This window comes from Miniopterus schreibersii (assembly GCF_964146895.1).
Source record: "Miniopterus schreibersii genome assembly, chromosome: 8".
NCBI lineage: Eukaryota > Metazoa > Chordata > Mammalia > Chiroptera > Miniopteridae > Miniopterus > Miniopterus schreibersii.
In genome coordinates this window covers 55,519,834-55,541,210 of record NC_138109.1, presented here as the reverse complement: position 1 = coordinate 55,541,210, position 21,377 = coordinate 55,519,834, and the positions used below count along the sequence as shown (strand labels likewise).

The 21,377-nt window shown below is 36.3% G+C and overlaps 1 protein-coding gene across 2 annotated transcripts in view; it reads right to left on the bottom strand.

Moving 5' to 3' along the window:
• Positions 1–775: 775 nt before the first annotated feature.
• The window catches only part of HS2ST1 (heparan sulfate 2-O-sulfotransferase 1), a 146,998-nt gene continuing 126,396 nt past the window's right edge, over positions 776–21,377 (bottom strand). Inside the window, exons 4-7 of one of the 2 annotated variants that reach the window (XM_081146026.1) lie at positions 12,409–12,547; positions 5,060–5,157; positions 3,206–3,363; positions 776–2,074 (exon numbers count right to left, since the gene is read on the bottom strand). In XM_081146026.1, the coding sequence (XP_081002152.1) occupies positions 1,845–2,074; positions 3,206–3,363; positions 5,060–5,157; positions 12,409–12,547 (625 nt within the window). In that variant the 3' untranslated portion in view covers positions 776–1,844. The remainder of the gene's footprint in view (positions 2,075–3,205; positions 3,364–5,059; positions 5,158–12,408; positions 12,548–21,377) is intronic. The other variant, XM_081146027.1, reaches the window with a different exon arrangement.

Genomic DNA, 21,377 nt, shown 5'->3' with positions numbered 1-21,377 from the left:
ACTCTTTACCTCTGTCCCTCTAAGAAGGGGAAGAAGGTAAAGAATGCCCAGAGAAATTAAACTCTGCAAAATATACCTTAAAAAACAGAGGTATAAAATAGTACCATTTCTGAACGGCAATGTGAAATAAAAAGAGAAAACTCTTCCAAATCTGAAGAACAAATGCCCCCTGCCCTGAGTCAGCTAATGAAGTCTTTTTCAAACAGGGAACCTCCTGAACTCAAGCAGCTGCTCCTGAATCTTTAAGAATTCACAGGTGTGTCACATTTCAATAGCTGAAACAGGGAAGATAAAACATTGAGAAGATATTTATCAAACACAAATTTATATCAATATTAAATTTTTTTCAACCAGCTTGTAAGTGGACTTTTCTCTTTCTTTTTAAAAAAACAAATGGTATGAAACTATAGGTTAAAGATGTTTCCATAATACCTTACATTTATATAGCGCTTTACAATTTCCAAAGTGCCTTCACATCCCGTCTGGTTTAATCCTCACAACACCCCTGCGAGGTAGGGAGAGCAGGTACTATTACCCTCATTTCGAAATGAGGAAATTGAGGCAAAAATAGGTTAAGTGACTTACCCAAAATCACACAGCTGACTAGTGGCAGAGCCAGGACCAGAAATCAAGCTTTCTGATTCCTTGTTGTCCAGTACTCTTTCCACTATAAATACTGCCCCCAATTATGAACAATGTACTCTGTATAAAAATCGAAAGGTTATTAAAGTTAATTTCAGTGATATCTTAAAGTTAAATGAGAAATACAAGAACAGTAGGTCTGATGGTTTTACTTGATATAATAAAATTGGTGCAAAACCACTTTTGTCTAATTACTCATACCTTTTGGTCCAAATACATAAAATATGCAATATTTACAGCATTTTCCTTTTTTTTTTTTTTTTTTGTAAATGCAATGCTTTAAAACACATTATAAAGCACCGTAGTAAAAATAGTCTACAAGTAAAAGTACAGAAGTAGGAAAATCCTACCCACCACAGCTCACTAATGGAGTTATAATATAGAGTCACCGGTACCTGTTTACAGCTTTACAAATAACCCATGGAGAAACAAATACAAAACTGACTTTTTTTTATATTAATGTGTGGAAGCCTTAACTAAAATGTCAATGTTCTTTGAAGCATCTCCCCAATCTTAGATACTGGGGAGACAGGAATGAGAAATACTGCCTTGACTTTTTACAGTATTAGTACTACTTTAAATTGGTTTTTAACATGAATGGTAATTATATTTAAAGGAAATTAACATGACCTACATAAACAAGGGCAATTCCAACTACAGTAGAGACACTTCCTAGCAAACATGATCAAACATTCCAATAAATTTCATGAGAGGCGATTCACAAAACAAAGCACACACTGCCCAACAGTAGTAACACTGCTCAGTAGAGCTGCGCAGCCCAACCCTCCAAGTGAAGGCAGAGAAGCAAATGGATTCGTCTTTATTCATGAATTAAGTTGAAAATTTAATGGTTAGTTGAAAAAATTGCTTTATCAAAAAACAGAGTATCAGAACTTTTTCTGAAATCGTATTTAGCCTTTTGATTAGAACTGCTATGTGTTTATTTTAGGGGATATGTAGGTTTTTCCCAGGCAGGAGGTTATAACTCCCACCAAAATTTAACCGGGAAAAAAACACACACAAAAACAAAACAAAAGGTTGAAACTTAAACTTCTCAGACTACTGACATACCAGCCAGCACCTACTTCCTTGGTGTCGCTGTCCGTTTCCTAACCTGGCTCAATACGAACCATGGAGCTGAGAACGAAGGTGAAGACAGGGTCAGAGTTTCAGTTCAAAAATCGAAGAGTCAGGCCTCGTCCTCAGTTCGATTTGGGGTAAATCTTTTCGTAGAAAAAGTTCTGCGCGAGGACGTACAGGTCCCCGTCCTTCTCTCGCACGGCGTGGGCCCTGATGAACTGGAACTGCTCCAGGGCGAATTCATAGAACTCGTTCTCCATCTTCCAAACGTCGGACTGCTGCAGCTTTGCGATGGTTTGCTTAGTGGGGAGCTTCTTCTCCGTGGTTTTCCTAAGATGAGATTTCTTTCCTACTTACAAGGGAAAAATAGAAAAGGTAAAAAATTCTAAGAGCACGCAAAAGATCAATGCCTCTTCGTTTGAAGAGATGGTTTAAGTTAACATTGAAGGACGGGTGACAACTGTTTCATATTGTTATCACTCAGGCAAGAAAACCAGTGCCCTAATCATACTGAAGCTGTGATCAGTCCCCTGTCATACGCTGTCAAACAGGACAAGCAAGGGCTGCCAGTCCTGACGTGTAGGCTGTCACAATCACGCTGTATTCTCAGGAGCTCTGACTAGTTCATTTTGGAAAATATGATAAAATACCTATTTTCAAGCTTAATACTAATTTTTCATTACCTATACTCTATATAACTATGTTAGAAACGAGGACATATGTATACGCTATAAAAAAAAAAGCTCCTATATCTTACCAGAGAATGGCAAAAACAAACAAAACCACCCAAATCAGACAGGACCAGCACATCAGTTGCAGATGTGAAATACTGCTGAGGCTACACTCTTAGGAGGATTAGACCAGACACATACAGTGGTCATCGCCAAAGTGACTGAGTCCTACTGTCCACCTCTGCTCTAAATGGCATTACGCAGGTCTCAGGGCGGAACACAGTCATAATGTTTGGTATCCAGAATTATAAAATATTACATATTTCTGCCCGGCCGGGCGCGGCTCAGCAGTTGAGCGTCGACCTGGAATCCAGGCGATCGGGGTTCGATTCCCGGTCAGGACACAAGCCCCAGTTGTGGGCCTGATCAATGACTCTCTCATTATTGATGTTTCTCTCTCTCTCTCCCCCTCTCCTTTCCTCTCTCTGAAATCAATAAAGATATATTTAAAAAAAAAAAAAATTACACATTTCTGAGGCTAGTTCTATAGTTTGTATGTTTCCACTATTCCTATAATACCTACTAATTATCACCTAATACACGTTCATTCATTCAAAAAATATTTACTGAACACCATCTGTGTGCCAGGAATTGTTCTGTATTGAAAATGGTAAGGAGAGGCAGGCAATTTTCCTGCCTTTCTGGAGCTATTTCTTGTACTTTACTCAAGAAACTCCAAATCACACGTATTTCTCCATTCGCAAACAAAGAGAGTAAAGGAGAGCTTACAAAGAAACCCATCGTGTATATACCTGTGCGGTAGAGTTCTGTAGCACCCCTGAAGAACCGGGGCAGAGCTGCCTCCAATAGCATGATGAAGTCTTCAAGCTCCTCAGTAACTCCCACCAGAAAGTATTCATTAACTAGGTTATACTTGGCTTGATCCATAGCCCACCTGCTTCCCACATTCCTGAAACCAAGAAAAGAAATTAAGAACCTGGTTGTTCAATTTGCTAAGTATATTTGATGTCTTCTCATCACTATATATTATGGAAAAAAACAGATAAATACATGTCCATCCAAAGCCTAAACACTTTTATTAACATCCTCTGGGAGGCGCCCCTGTTTTTAATTTCCTTTGCCTTTATCCCCAGTTTCTGCTCGACTATGTAGTGCAAACTCAGACTTTTCAGTTAACTTAATATTAACAAAGTCTAGCTTAAGGGCAGTTTTTAAACAAAAAGTATATATATTACATATATTTCTCTTATCTGATTTAGTGTGAGTGCATTTAATTTTTTTTTACTAAACTAGCTTCGCTCATTTCAAAAGCTATCTAGTAAGGTCTAAGCAATTTGTTTAGTGCTTATCTTAATTTAATTTGTGAGCTTAGGTTTTTCTGTCATTTCTGAGCAACAGAAGATAAGAAATGGCACTGCCAGGAACCTTTCATTTTTTTCATTGTCAGCTAATGGCTGTTAATAGACTTGGCTGTAAATAAACTATACTTTACAGTTCTTTTCAGCACTGACATTCCCTAACCCTAATTTCAGCTCTGTCTTTAAGCAGCGTGATAGTGAACTGGTGACTTTACCTTTCTAGCTCTGTTTTCTCAGCCACTAAAAAGCTGTGGTGAGGGGTGAGGAGAATAAATTAGTTTATTTCTAAGGTCCCTTCCAGTTCTATGAATCTGTAAAACATAATTAAGAAGTTCAGTTAAAATCTCCTCAATAATGCCAATAGAGCAACACTCTTTATTGTTCTAAGGAGGAGGTTGGCAAACTTTCTATAGAAGGTCTGAGAGAAAATATCGTAGGTTCTGCAGGCCAGGTTGTCTTGATCACGATTACTTAATTCTGCTCTTGCAGCATGAAAACAGCCACAGACAATAAGTAAACAAATGAATGTGGCCATGTTCCAATAAAACTTTATAAATACAGGTGATGGGCCAAATTTGGTCTTCAGGTTGCAATTTGCCAATCCCTGTTCTAAGAAAATGATTAAAAACTAAAACATTCTTCCTATGCTTCCAATTCTTCTTATGCTATTATTATACTTTGATATAATCTATTGTGTAGGACTTTACAGTTCATAGTAATCAAATAATCTCAAATAATGAAGAACAGAAGGCCTTCCTTACATCTCACAGTTTTAAGAAAGATACTAACTTTCCATGTGTTCCTGTTTTTTCCAACTTTTCCTATGAAAATTATTGATTAGATCAAATGAAGACATACCATTATTTTTAAAAACTGAAAACTCAGCACATTCAGAGGAAATAAACTCTTTATAAACCACAACCATAACTGTCTCTCCAGTTCAAAATCAGTTTAACAGTAAAACCAGGTGAAAAATGTACCCAGTCCTACTTGATCTAACATGAACGGCTAACACAGTAAGCTTAGGGGAAAATGTTTAGAAACGATCCCTGACCTCTAATTAAGAGCTCTGCTGGAACACAGCCAAACATGTAAAACTAAAAAACAAACAAAAAATTCAAAAACCAGCATCTGAGGAAACATCACTAGGATATTTATATATGAAGAATCTTTTTAAAGCACTCATTTCCTCATACCTAACCCCTGACCAGCACATTCACGTTTGTGAAATACCGATTACAAAGATAACGAGGAAGATTAAAATTTAAGCGAACTTTCTCTCCCTACCAGCATTCCGAGCTGTGGCCGCAGAAGAAGGGGATCTGAAGCCAGAGCTTCTCGGGAGCACAGTCCGAGCCGCCCTCCGCTACACACTCATCAAAGGTCTGGAAAGAAGACAGAGCAGCACACGTGAGCCATAATCCCAAGTCTCACCTGCAAAATATCTTAATGTGGCACATTATTAAGTAAATGGGTGGCAGTGGCTACCATTCGCTGAGATACTGAACTAAAGGGATAGGCAGGTTACGAACACGTACCTGCGATGCCGAGGAAAATTAAACATGGATTTTTCTCACGTTTTTGTTTTATGCCAATGTTTATATGAGTTATTTTACTATATAAATGAAAACCCCTCAGGTAAAAATGTGTCCTTGAAAATAAGTACTGGATTTTATGTTAAACTCGTGCATTTATACTTTCTAATCTCTTACTAAAGGGTAATTAAATAAAAACAAGGCTAAAAAACACACACAAAAAACACAAAAAAACAAGGCTAAAGATACTATCATTTCTTTATAATAATTTGATTACAATCATTTGTGAAATAATCATTTGAAAAGAATATAAAGTCGGACTACATGGAAGCCTTTTCTCCTTTTCTCATTAAAATAAGCTAACTCACTGTACAAAGCAGAATGACCCCAGATCCTCATGACTTGCATGCCTTCCTCTCCAAATGCACCTGACTGAAGTAATTAAAAGGGAAAGTGACTCACAGCCTCCGTATCTAAAATCACTGTTTCACTTTCTTGAGCACTTCCCGTCTGTCACAGGCATTTTACCAGTAGGTGTTATCCGTCTGACATGATGTGATATTGAGATACCAGAGAACAAACCTGGGGGCTGTGGCTGCTGAAGTGAGGCATCTACCAATCCCACCTAGCAGTTCTGAGCAGAAAGAGTCCTTGCCCAGAGTCCAGGATCCTGAGTTTCTAGACCCGGGTTCCTTTGTTTTAGAAGCTGAGCAGCTACTCTAACTAATTCACATACCAAATGTTTTATTAGACAATACAAAAGTAGAAAAGTAGTTTGGGTGTTCACCTCCTTTATGGTTTCTTCTTCTTATTTGGGGGAGGCATTTTGCTCCCATCAGCTAAAAGAAACGACCCAAAGATGGGACGGAAGATGTGGAGGAAAAAACAAAACAACTATGAATAATAAAAAATTGCTGAACATACATGAGTGTGTCGGATCTTAGTATATAAAAGAAATTCTCCCATTTCTATATAAATATTTGAATAAAGTAAAACAAGTATTTCCTAGTGAGAGAAACCAAATGCAGACAACTCGATATCATTTTTACTACATACAACTTGACGACTCAATCTGCTGAGATCTTAAATTAAGATGAACTGATGGGCTGACTCCAACAGTGACATCAGCACCTGGGATTCTCTATTTATGTCACAGAGGACTGTCACTTGGACGCCTGGTCACCAAACATTTCCTGCTTATTTGCTAACTTCTATTAGCCTACTCCTTACATTTTGGTCACATTTCAGAAATAGGATTTTTTATAAATAAACATTTTTCTCTTATAAAACTTCAAGCCCTTAAAATAAAACACAAAAGCAAGTGAAATAAAAAACTTCAGACTCTTCCTCGCCCACAAAAATCACCAGAGAAACAAAAAGTTAGGATTAGCTTTCTCACTTAAAGACCATTTATGGTTTTTAGAAAGAGCAATTCTTTGTGAACCAGACACAAATGTTTTTAAAAGCATGAAATATCAAAATATTCCTGAGACCATTTAGATTATTAATTTAGATATTTAACTCCTAAAATTGAAGGTTAAAAAAATCAAACAAAATTTGATGCCTGGTGGTAATGGCAATTATATTTACATTAAACCCTCTTCTGCAAATAATTTTGCTTCATACTTTATATAGAAAACTGAAGCTAAGCATGAGCTCCCTCAATTTCCTGCTTAGATAAAAGTTTATCTGCATCTGCAGCCCCCTACTGCCCTCAGCTTTAAAGAGACATTTCCTTCTCCTATCTTTGAACACCATTCTCACCCCCTTCTGAGACCCTGCTCCACCGATTTCTCTCCAGTTCCTTGTAGGATCACCCCTTGCTGTCTTCAGATAATATTAATATGCCCAAGTGCCTATCATCTTAAACATTTCCTGATTTTTTTTTATTCCTTTCAAAGCCAAACTTCTGTTTCAAGAGTAGTCTTTCCTCAGGGTCAGTCTTAACTTGTCTCTCAGTTGCTTCTCAACCCTTTGGATTCCTCCTGAACGCCTTTCTCTGATATCCCTAATGGACTTGGCCCATTGACAAGTGGAAGGGACAGATTTCAATCCTCAATTCACTAACCTCTCTGCAACTGAAATTATTTTCCTATCCATTTCAAGAACTTGCCAGGCCTGTCTTCTGATCCTCCAACACCAGCCTCCTTGGCATGCTGTTCTTCATCTGCCTCCTCTAAATGCTGGCATTGCCCAAAGCTACATATCTGCACCCCCTTCTGCTTCGTCCTATTTCACTTGGACCTCTTTTCATACTCTATGTGTCCCCAAGTGCCACGTCATTCAGTCCCTTGTTTCAGCTCCCACCTAATGTTGGTGACTCTCAAATCTATGATTTGGTTCAGACCTATTTTTTGATGTACAATTTTTAGTGGATACCTCCACCTACTTATACATGACTAAAAAATAACATCCAATTTCATCTCTTTCTTCAACTCCATTATAAATGACTCTTCTGTTTTCTCTCTTCTAGAGAAAGAAACCACCTATGGTTCAATGAGAAACCTGGGAAGAAGGCAGTTCAGGGCTGACTCTGAGTCACACACCTTTTACTGAGATAGAGAAAACTGGTCTACCAAGAAAAGTTACCGAACTTGTAAATATGTCAACTGCAAAAGATATTGCATTGCTTTCCTGTGGTGTTTTTTACATCTAAAATACTTTCTAAGCAAACAGCAAGTTCTTAAATGCCTTTGTGAGACAGAATAGTAAAATTCATGTTCGATAAGCAAACCATTGTCAGGGAATGGTGAATTGCTAAGGACTACGGAGGCAGTATTCTGTAAGCAATAGTAAGATCAGGTAGTGCCAAGTATGGTTTCTTCTCAACCTTATTTACTAGCTTTTATAAATTACTCGATATTTTAGGTAGTATAGTTTAAATTCATTATAATTCCTATAGCTGTTAATAAGCCTAGTTAATTGAAAGAAAACCAAAAAGCAAATTGGCATAGGAACTGGGATCTCTGGGACCAATGAGTACTGATTCTTCCTTAGATTGTTGTTATTTAGAGCACATAACTATTTACTCTTCCCATAACTATACACCCCCTTATGTTCTGTTAACAATAATTCATAAAAAGTGCTTAATAATCTACAGGGCAGTACAAAGGTAAAAATCACACAAAATATATATTTACATATTTAGAGGATGTGAGTGATGAGATTTGTTGGTACAGTTAATATTATTTGGAAGCCATTAGGAAGGCCTATGCTGAGAGAAGGGCATGGAGACAAACTAGGGCTATGCAAACTGAGTATTTGGTAGACTTCCTCAGAATGAACAAAGTGTGCCTGTCTGTCACTTGAAAGAAACACCTGACAGTGTTAGTAACCCAGCAGTTATCAATTGCAGCTGTTTTTGCCATCAGGTGACATTTGGAAATGTTTGAAGACATTTTTAGTTCTTACAAGAACTAAAAGCCACCATAAGCTTGACTGTTTCCCAATATTTAAAGACCTTTCTGATGAGATCAGTGGTAATATTAATCAATGTAAATTTTCAATATTGTATAATAAAATGTGTCAACATTTGGAAGGTCCACATAACTCAGTTAACTAATATGATCCAAATGACCAATGCATGATATTACAAAATTAAGCTCAGTTACAAATCCATCCAGAGTCCAAAATATATCAATGTTAATGTAGCAGAGCATCATGGTTCACTGCTATGGCTTCAGATTCTACATTTCAACAACTTCAAGAAACTACTAGTTGTCAAGTTTTAGTGTAGTATTAAAGAGGAAGATCTATGATTTTCTTAAAAGGCTAAAATCCTCCCTTTTCCAATTAAATATCTGTATAAAGCTGGTTTTTCTTTTAAAATTTATCTTTATTGTTGAAAGTATTACAGATGCCCCTTTTTTGTCCCCATTTCAATAAAAAAAACTGGTTAAACTGACTGGTTCAGCAGCAGATATGAGAAACCAACTCTCTACATTAAGCTAGATATTTTTTAAATTTGCAAAAATGTAAGATGCCACATTTTTTGAAAATGGTGATTTGCATTAAAATATTTATGTTATCACATGATGGGTTTCCTACTGTACTGTTATTTTTAAGTTAACTAATATTTTTTAAAGTTCTCATTTATTGGTAAATTAACTGATATTGGTAAATATCAGTAGATATAACCTACATAAAACAAAAGTTCTTTGGTGATCCTCCATAATTTTATTAAGAGTAAAGGAGTTCTGAGACTAAAATGTCTGAGGACCATTGATTTCTCTATATAGTTTTTCAATGCTGACATTTGGATTATTTAATATCCCTATTTTCCAGGTACTGGACAGAGATTAAATTAAGTAGAATTCTAGTTATAAAATAGGAAAAACAGAGTATTTAAAATCTCCCCAATAAAATAAATTGTGTTCCTAACAAGATCAACTGAAAGCTTTCATAGGTGTAAATGCCTAAAACGTATTTGTGTGAAGTGTAAACAGAGAGCAGCTTGGTACTGCAGTTTAAAACATAATGGCTGCTATGAGTGCTGAACTGAATATTGTCTAATCTGTTTCAAACTATCACTTGAGGTGCATACAATATACAATTTCATGAAAATGAAACCATTTCAAGTTATTTCCTACATCTTTATAGCCACCTTTTAATCCCTATTTATCTTCCATTTTCAAAATGTTAACCCTGCCATTTTCAAAAATGTTATATGCTATGCAGTCTTATCAACATTACAGACGTGAGTTGATTAATGAAAACTCTTGCAAGTTAAAGATATTATGGAATTATTTGCAATAAAACATCATCATTGAACTCACTGGGTCCCAGAATGTTACCAACATTTGTGTCATAAGAAATAAGCCAAATTAATAAAATTGTGTATGTCTCAATTTAAGAATGAAAAGGTCCATTTTGTCAATCATAAAACAAAGGAATTTTCCACTTTAATAAAGCATTTATAGATGGCCCTGTCTTCATGAGAATTAAGGTAATGTAACAGTATTTTGCTGATATTACTACTATTACATCTAAATAAATAGGTGTATCAATATGTATTTTATAACGACATTAAAAAAACCCACACAAGCCTTGTCAACATCACGGCGAAGAATGGTTAAAAGAGCATATCGACCTAACACCTCCAAATATAAAAGAGAAATGATGTTAAATATCTGCTTCTGAGTACTGAATATGCTACTTTGGAATATCTCTCACATAGAAATGTTGAGTAGCATGTTGCATTCCTCCCTCCTTTTTAAAGGGCATAAAGGGGTTAAAACTGAGGTCTGGAGTTAGAGCACTTGGGTTTAAATTTCAGCTAACACTGAGTGAGGTACTTAACCTTTTTGTGCCTCAGTTTCCTTATCTGTAAAATGGAGACAATAACAGCAACTACCGCATAGAATTGTTGTATACGCTGCCTGAAAAAATACATAAAACTTAAAACAGTGCTTGATACACAATAAACACTCAATAAATGTGAGCTATTGTTATTATTGTTATTATTAAGTATTATTATTATCTGATTCTCCAAACCACAAAACCATGGTATCCAGGGCTGACAATGACAAATGGTGGATATAGGAACCTACCTGACCGCAAACCTTTTTCTTACCAACATTAAAATTGCTTTGGTGGATGGAAGGAGATGGATACACTTACTGAGTAAGAGCTAATGTAAATGATGGGGCTTTAAAAAAGTAGTAAGCATTGAAATGAATTTAGAAATAACTATCAATACATTCTAAAGTACTGGGTCGCAAAAGAGTTATATTAATAGAGTTTATAAAATTTTGCAGAATCTCTATAATAACATAAATATACATATTTTTTAGGAGAGTAAATAATGCTAAGACATCAGTAGACACTAAAAATAATGTTTGGTAAGTTATCTGCGTTTGGATTAGTACCTTCTGCCTAAAGTTTTGAGACTAAGGAAAGAAACAGCAATTTCTAGAAACATAAAAAAGTAAACAAAAAATATTGCCTCCTCATGTGACACTGAGGGCACATCTAACTTAGAAAAAAACTGTCAGATGTTAAGTGTTCTAATACATCAAGTATCATCCCTACTTTGGTAACACTTTAGAACTAAAAGGTGCAGAATTCACCCATTCAGCCATTTGTTAAGCACATACGGATGAACAAGGCCCTATGCTAAATACCGGGGAAACAAAGATGAATGAAATAGAGCCCCTGCTTTAGGAAGTTTACAACCTTTTGGAGAAGATATATATGTAAACAAATAATTCAAGTATCACAAAATAAATGCTTGAGAAAGAGACCTGAATGGAATGCTCTGGGAGCCTTGAAAGGGACATGACTAACTGCCTGGGTGGGCACTCAAAGGTAACCTTTGAGCTGGACCTTAAAGGTAGACAAATTTCCAGAGTGACGAAAAGACATCCCAAATATAGGGAACACCACATGCACAGAAAGTAAGAAGTGGTAAGTCTGGAGGGCAGTGGCATTTCACGTGGCTAAAGCACTGGGTGCCTCAAAGGAAATGAGGCAGGTCTCAGATTACGTCAGACTGTGTCTCCTATGCCTTGGGCAGCCCTGTGAGCAGTGGGGTTCCAGTAAAGGTGTTCCCCTAGAGGAGTTGACAAATCAGTCTGGGTTTTTAGGAAAACAAGTCTGGTGTTCCTCTGGAGGAGGCACATAAACAGGACACAGCCCACTGCTGAAACTGCTAAGTGAGAACTCTGTTGAACCACTATTCTCGCCTTGTTAAAAAAAAAAAAAAAGAGAGAGAAGCTACTTTAACAAAACAGTGTCCCTAAACTGCTAAACTGATGATCATCAAGACTAAGAGAAACAAGGTATGTACACAAATACATCATATTAATTAATAATTATGATGGTCTCATAGAATATTATTAATATAATAACTATAATAAAACAACTCTTCAACCTTGCAACAGAAGTAAAATATGTATTTTTTTAATGACAAAAAATTATGTAGACTCCAAAATATCAACTATAAGTAGTTCTACTTTTGCTTTTTTATACTTTTGGGCTCTTTTCAAAATTTCTACCTTAAGGAATAGTACATTTATAATTAATAATAAATTTTAAAAGCACACTGTTCATTGCATTTCATAAACGATTATCTTAACAAAAATCTTAAAACTAAAATATTACCTTTTTGTCTCCTTGTTTTCGTCTTCTTAACCCTGGTCTATAATCATCTCCAAATCTCAGAAAGTAATAGTAAGAAACTAGCCTCTCAATAGGGTCCCTTATGACATTAATGTAAATTGGCTTCTTTTTCACACCAAATCTGAAACAGAACAAAAATTTTAAAGGTAAAATTGACACTTCTCTCTGTATTTAGGAGTGTACTGAAACTGTAAGTTTAAGGTATTGATTTTATATGAAAAGAAGAACACGAGTTAATTTAAATAAAAGAAAATATGTGGAGATTAGAAAATACTTTATATTTGTTACAAAAAAGTAAATAAGAATTTAAAAATCATGGCTGAAGATAAAGGAGAGAAGGGAAAATTAAATAAAAAATAATTTAGAATTTTACCAACAAGATTACATAAGACATTTTAATTTTATGTAGTAATGATCTCTCATTTCTAGCTCAGCAAATAATAAATGTTATCAATGGATACAGCATAAGTTCACACAAGTGTGACCATGAGTCTGCTTTCTACTACTGCTGATTTTAAAGACAAGATAAAAGTGAAAGACATGTTTTCAGCATTATTTCCTCATAGAATGAGTTTAAGGAACATGAGGCTATTCCATTAGCAACCTGTGCAGACCCTAGAATTGTCCAGCTAGCTTCTTATTTTATTATCCTCAGTTGTCCCAGTCTTGAAACCTTAATGTTATCTTTACTTTCTTCTGCATTTAGTCAGCAAGTCCTTTTGATTTTTTCTTTTGTAGGCTCTCTCACAGATTTGACCTTTCTTTGTTGATGATTCCCTTCCCTTTCACCACTGCCTTCTCCCTAGGTCTCTTGCTTAGATTAGTGCAATGGCCTAGTGGTTTTCTTACATACAGTCTCTTTCTCTTTCAACCTACCTTCCATGCCAATTCTCAACTGATATTACTAAAGCACTATTTGTTAGATCACTCCTTTTAGAAACCTGAAACAACTCTATGGTTTACGTTGACAAACCCAAACTTACTTGCCTGGCTGTTAATATCTGTTTGCCTTAATGTCTTAGCAACCACCTTAATGATCTAACTTTATTTTCAAATAAGGGACCATTGATCTGTTATAGTTAGGCCTGCTTCTTCTACCCTCCTCCTGTTAATATTTATTATACTGATTCCTATTTCTTCTTACATGCCTTTGCTCATTGCCTTTCTTAACTAGAATGCCATCTTTATTTTTCTATTACATTAATTCACTCAAAAAATGCTTTTCTGTGTACCTAATATATGCCATGCTGTATTCTAATACTAGGGGTGTAGCAGTGAAAAAAATTCGTTATCCTCTGAAGCTAACATTCTATCTGAGGGAGACAGGCTATAAACAAATAAATATGTCAAATGGCAAAAAGTACTAAGGAGAAAAATAATGAAGTGAAAGGGAATAGGGACTGCCAGGAGAGGTGGGGAGAGGGCAATTCAAAATAGGCTTTTTCAGGAAGGAGTCACTGGTGTTATGTGATGAGAAGGGAGCCATGGAAATATCTAGAGGAAAGTGTTCCAGGAAGATGAGACTGCCAAGTATGAAGGCCCTGAAGCAGCTAAGTGCCAGGAAATTTTGAGGAACAGGAAGGAGATCAATCTGGTTGCTGTAGAATCATAAGGGGATATTAACAGAACATGAAAATAGAGAGATGGAGGTGGAGTAGAGGAAGAGCAGATCATGTGGGTCTTGTAGGCCACTATAGGAATTAGGAGGGAGTCCTGAGTTTGCAGAGAAGTGCCATGATATTGGACCTAATGTACAACATAATGCCTATAGTTAACAATACTGTATAATATACTGTAAATGAAACCCAGGTTTGGCTGCCTGCCGCAAGGAAAGCTAAACTCATGAGACAGGTGCTGATGAGAAGGAAAGTGGTTTATTCAAGTGCCAGACACTTGAGAAGACAGGAGACTCTCATCCCAAAGCGAATCTCAATATCTCAGTACAGACACAGGTTTTTTATAAAGAGGGACAGGGAAAGCAAAAGAAAGAGATCAAGGGGAAGGGGTTGAAAAGTTCTCTATGTGCAGACCAGCACAGTCCATTCCAGTAAGGATCTTGAAATTGGTAAAGCAATGGTCTGGTGTGTGTCATCCTGGTTTTATGGTTGAAGGTCAGCAAATCTCCCAGAGCTGGGATGATTGAAGGTCAGAGTCTGTATCTTTTGGAGTTCGTGCCTAGAATTCTTATACAAACATGCTGTTTATCTACAAGCTACATATTAGTCAGAGTCGATATTTACAGAAACAATGTCAAAAGAATGGTGGGGTGGGTTACAATTCCCACTATTACAATACTTGAAAGTTGCTATGAGAGTCAATTTTAAATGTTCTCACAACAACAAAAAGGTAACTATGTGAGGTGAAGGATGTATTAACTAACCTTACTGTGGCAAACATTTTACAATATATACATCCATCAAATCATCACATTGTATACCTTAAACTTAAGCAATGTTATATGTCAATTATATCTCAATAAAGCGGGAGGAGGGGGAGGCCACTGGCTGCTTTTTTGGAAGAAACTGTAGAGGGTCAATAAGGAAATCCTGTGAAGTCTAGAACCATTCCTGATGACTTCAGCATACAGTACTATCTGCTTTCATTTCACACCTGTACCCAGGGTCACCTGCAATCAGGAAATTTCACTCTTAGCTTGTTCTAAGTGTTTCTCTTACAAGTCTCTTTTCTCCCCAACATCATTATAAGCCACTTGAAGGTATACAAAGTACTTTACACTTCTTTTATATATTTCACAGAGCCTAGTATACATAAATACTTGCCTACTGATTAGTACTATTTTGAAAGATTAGAAATATCAGCAATCTCTCTTAAAATGGGAATGACATTGAGATTATTTTTCTTCTTCTTTTAACCACGCTTGATACGCTCACAAATCTGTCTTCAGAAACCCTCAATTCAGATAATAGCTTATAACTTAAACTTCCCTTCTTACTAAAATATTTTCCCAAAGGCACTAAAAAGCATATAGCTAAACTAACTAATTTCATATTTTTTCCCTTACTTCTGCCTATTACAAACAATGTCTTACACACAGCTGGCATTCTATAGATGTTTTATACTAAATTCTTAAGCAAATGAGTAGTGAAAAGACACCAGAGACGAGAAAAGGCAAGGAGCCCAGATAATTTGATTATTTCAGTGAATTACTGAAAATTAACTGAATAGGAACATCCTAACTTACAAATAGGCTGTACTGCTTTGTAGGTAAAAAGGGGTCAGCTCTCTTGAATTTTAGTCCTCTCATCATTAAATAGTTCTAAGTCAGTAAATTCTTTGCACATATGGAAATATTGAAAACTACAGAGAATCCTTTTGCAAAACGTTATTATAATATAACAGCTGTGAGTTGGTTGATCAAAATCTGGTATGCATTTTTTTTCACTGAACAACTCATAAACCTACAAAACCAATAATGCAGTAAAAAAATTTTCACAATTTTTAAAAGAGGAAATAGTACTGCTGCAAATACATGGCATTGTCACACTGGGTATTAGAGCATAAGTTCCATGAGGTTAGGGACTGTTTCCCTCTTGCTCATGGCTTTAGCATTAGTGTTCAGCATGGTGCTGGACACACAGGTGTTGAATATTAGTAGAATTAGGTTGAATAGACTGTTGTGAATTAGCCACTTACAATGCTCTTCTGTGGGAAAGTGGGGTAGGGAGGCATCAGGAATACCTAGTTGCTACCTTAACTGAGAGAGCTGAGAGTCTTATAAAAGGAATCTACAAGAAAGGAAAAACACGGGATAATGGAGCAATGACACCATTCTTAAAACTGTGGTTCCCTGGGAACCGCCTTTAACCTCTCCATTATTAGCTATGGACCAGCTCTGAGACATTTCCTTGGAAATTACCTTCTCCCAGGAGACCATCTCCTACCAAGCTTCCTCTTTCCTCCTTTCCCCTTAGGTACTGAAATGTGGAATGAACAGCAATTCTAAGTAGCAGTAAAAAGGGGATATGGCACTTTATAAAATTCTTCTTGCTACTGAGGAAATGATTTTCTGGGGCATGCCTTTGGGTGACATTTATATGTATGATTTTAATAAGATATTGTGTGAACTTATTCAGAAAATGGATATGAATTATTATTTGTAAGTTAGGGTATGGTTATATAGACACGGAAGCAAAAGATTATAACCTAACATCGGCATGATAAAAATAGCATCTGGGCCATTCAGCTCAGCTGGTTAAAAGCAAGCACCCTTTTAGGTTTGTAAGTTTAATTCTTTTGCCAACCAGGTAGTTTTGTACAGGGGGACAAATATGTTCTGTGGTCACAGACCCCACCTTTAACCCTGGCCAGTCATCTGAGCTGCTCCTCAGGAGGGCTCAGGTGAAAGAGTAGAAAACCCATCTTTACTCCAGGAAAATAAACTATTATTGATCTGTTAGAACATGATCTTCCTGGGAAAAGTACAACATATTTGGTAGGAACATGTGATGTTATATAAGGATCAAAAGGGGAAAAGTCCAATCTGAGCAGCAGGTCGGTAAAAAGACATTTTAGGAACCTCACTCTTACATGTCAGCATATGTGGTATGGCAAAGCAAGGAACACACACCAGGCTCCCGTCTTTACAACTACAGTCTTACATAGCTTAGATCAAGAATGGTTAAAAGAACAAGTACATCCTCAGAACATCTGAAGGGAACGTTGTCAATTGGCCAGACAAACCTAAATGGAAGATGATAAAGCTGAAAGAAGGCTGAATAGCCTTTGGGAAGCATTAGGCTTTGACATTTCTGCTTTATACTAGATTTAACATCTCTAGTTAAACAGCAGTTTGACTGAGGACATGGACATCTTATACAAATTCGTTCTGGACTCTCTGAGACCAAAAGGTTCACAGAAACTTCCAAGTCCTTCTAGTGGCAAGTTCCTATTGTCTTGTTTCAAAAACAGTGAACGACAGCTCTGGCTGGGTAGCTCAGTTGGCTAGAGTGTTGTATTGATATGCCAAGGTTGTGGGTTCGATCCCTGGTCAGGGCACATACAAGAATCAACCAATGAATGCATAAATAAGTGGAACAACAAATCGATGTTTCTCTCTCAATCAAATCAATAAATAAAAAAATTCTAAATCCCATAAAAATAGTGAATTACTTGTTGGTATATGTTGGTCCCATTGACGATAATGCTGTGAATAATATTTTAAAGTAATTATTTATCTCTTAAAATGGGCATTTATCTACTACGCATCTATTAGAATGGCCTCAATTTTTAAAAAAAGGTCTAACAATACCATATGCTGGCAAGGATCAAGGACCAACAGCAACTGGAACTCTTATATACCGTTGCTGACACTGCACAGCAATACAGCCACGTGGGAAAAGTTTGGCAGCGTCTTACAGAGTTACCAGACACTCCAGCAATCCCACTTCTAAGTTTACCAAAGAGAGATAAGGGCATGTATGTCCACACACAACCCATATGCAAATGTTTTGGCAGCTTCACTAATAAGCACCAAAAACTGGAAATAACCCAAGTATCCAGAAACCGCTGAATGGTAGAAATTGTGGTGCATCCATACAACGGAATACTACCCAGTACCTAACTAACTACTGGTAGATACAGGCATCAAACTGGGTGTCAAAAGCGTTACGCATGTGAAAGCAGCCAGACCGAAAGGACTTGGTAACTGATTAGATCCATGTGGTGGAGAAAAGGGTTGTTCAAGAAGACTCTAAAGATTTTTGCTAGGATGTCTTCATAAATAAAAATTGGGCAAACTTCCCAGGAGAGAGTGATGGAAGTAAAGACGGAGTCTTGAGTAATGCCTGATTAAGAGTTTCAAACAAGAAGGGCCAGCAGGTTCAAACAGGGAGGAGACGAAAACACCAGGAAGGCAACAGGGTAACTGAAAGAAGACAGAATTTTAAAAGAACAAAAGAACTGTTCTGTGTCAGACACAGAGCTAAGTGCTTCACGTACATTATGGTATTTAATCTTCACAACCACCCATGAAGTAGTTGCATTAATTATCCTCATTTTACAAATGGGGAAACTGAAGACTTGAGGCGATGTGGCTGAGGCCACAGGGTTGGTTAGGAACTGCGTAGATTTAGCTGCAGATATGACTTCAGAGATTGCTCCTGAACAGCCTAGGGGATCAGTGCTGTACAAAGAGCTGGTAAGTACAAAGTCAATAAAAACGCAACTCTCACACAGTGCCTGTAATGATTAAAATTATTCTGTGACATATTTGTTGAAAGTTGTAGAAAATGGTACAAACTTCAACTGGTTCAGCAGAGAAGTAAAAGAGGCAATCTCACATGAATCTACATAGTACTAACAAACTCTATTGAGGCCTAAAACATTGTCACTTGATTACTCTCTAGGATATTTCAGACTTACTGAAGCATTTAGTTATCTGCTTCTTATCCTGACATATAAGGTTTTTTACTGATTCACAGCAATTGTTCTGAAAAAGACAGCAGGGGTGATATGGAGAAACCAAAATGACAGTGATGAAAACCCATACTCATTCCTGGGGACAGCCACAAAGATACACACCTGATGTATGCTTGAATACAACGGACTGCTGTATCAAAAATAATTTCCAAGGGTCTTTTTAAAACAGATGCTGATCTGTGACCCCTTGGTCACTAGATCATAAAAAAAATCTCAACAGAGTCTGATCAAAACCAGCACTGAAACAGTTTTCTTTTAGCTGAACATTATTCATTATATTTTAGAAAATGTTACTGAAAAGGTTTTTGAAGAGATGTTATAATGTTTTTCTCTTGTATCATTTGAAGAAAATCAAAGTAGGGTTAACAGATGCTGCTGATCAATGAATAATATAAATTTAAAAGGGAGGGTAACCTGTAATATTTTCAGTCCCTTATAAAGAAACATAATGAACTGGTAATTACAGAAAAAAATGGGGTTTCAGTGAACTCTTTGAGGATAAGAGCTACAACTTATTTAAGAGGATAAGAACTGTACCCCATGGCATTTGGAAAATGTCCAACCTATACAATTTTTCAACTGAAACAATTTATGCATTTATGACATTAATGTATCACATTTATATTATTTTTAAATTGTGTTGTCTACTAATTAAAAAGAAAACAGTCACTGAACACTAAAGGGAAAAATGGAAAAAAACTAGAAAATGTGCTTTAAAAAAATCAGGGACAGGATTAGGCCTGGCTGGGGTGGTTCAACTGGCCGAGCATCGTCCCACACACCGAAGGACTGTGGGCTCAGCTCCCAGTGAGGCACGTACCCAGGGTGCAGGCTTGATCCCCACTCGGGGAGTGTACAAGAGGCAATTGATCAGTGTTTCCCTTCTCCCTCTCTCTCTAAAATCAGCAAAAATGTACCCTCAGGTGATGATTAAAAAGAAAAAAAAGAAAAACAGGATTAGGAGTCCTGGCTGCGTAGCTCAGTTGGTTACAGGGTCATCCCCGATACCCAAGGTTGTAGGTTTAATCCCCGATCAGGGCACATACATGGAGCCACCAATGAATGTATAAATAAGTGGAACAACAAATGGATGTTTCTCTCTCTCTCTCAAAATCAATAAATTTAAAAAAAAAAAGGATTACGACAGAAAGTAGTAGTCAGGAAAAGAATACAAATATGAAACAAAGATGTATTTTTGTTATTATTCTAGAGTTCTGAATAAAGCCACATAAATATAACCAAAACATGGCTTGAGCAGAAATAGGCCTGCAAATAAAATGTGTGCTTCTTAGTAATCAGTCTCAGTGAGGAAGCACTTCTCACGCTTTATTTCTCTGTCTTATTTCATGGGTTTCCTGGGTTTCCACTTTTGAGTACTCCGCGCTAAGGCAACTGAAAAGCTATGTGATTAAATATTTCTTTCACCAAATTTGACCATTTTCTCCTAAAGGCAAGTATTTTAAGGCACTCCACAAAGCATTATGCCAGTCAAGAATATGTTTTGAAGAACGAAGTATTTTAAAAATTGGTAAGGTGACATATCGTTCTTCTTCAGCCCTCCCTGGTGAGTATGACTATCAAACTAAAAATTACTTTAAAAGATATTAGTTATATCTATGGTAGTTCTTGACTACATATATAAAGATATATTTCCTCTAGTTGATTCTTTTAGTTGTTTAAAATCCTGTAAAGTCTATTAAAAATTCTCACAATACTTTTCACTTCTAATAACATGAAAATCATTATGAAAATATTCAAACCCTTAAACGTTTGTATTTAATAAATGAGATTAATTTTTTCAAGAAGCTTTATACTTTTTCAACTGCAAGAACTCCAGCATATACTAGAGCTTTGTTCTAAGTACAAGATTTTTGCCAAAAGCAAAAGTACTCAATATATTATTTTAATAATGAAAACCTCAAGTATTAGAAACTAAACTCTGTGTGGAAAATAAATCACTTAGGTGAAGGGGTAACAAACATTCAATTGAAGGATAATGCAGCCCTGAGGGGAAATATGCATATGAATGAAGTTTATGAAATTGGTTCAATGCCTCTGCAAAGAAAAAATAATTAGTTTATTTTAAAGTTGCCGATAAAATGTTTTCAATATTGCAGTATGAATTATTTATAGAAAAAAGCACATCTACTGGGGGGAGAGTTGGGAGGAGGTAGAGGGAGGTACAGAGGGGATAAATGGTGATGAATGGAGACTTGACTTGGGGTGCTAAACACACAATACAGTGTATAGAAGATGTCTTCTAGAATTGTGCACCTGAAACCTGTATAATTTTAACCAGTGTCACTCCAATAAATTCAATAAAAATGGAGAGAAAAAGAAAAATGCATATGTAACTTTAAAGCTACCATTTTACTGAAGATCTTGAGTACAGTGAGAACAACTAGAAATAAGAATATATTGTTTTGTGTATGTACTATTTAGGAGATTCCTTTTTATTTACATGCTTTTCAAAAAAGTTAAGATTTATTATGAATCTGAGTCAAAAATTCATT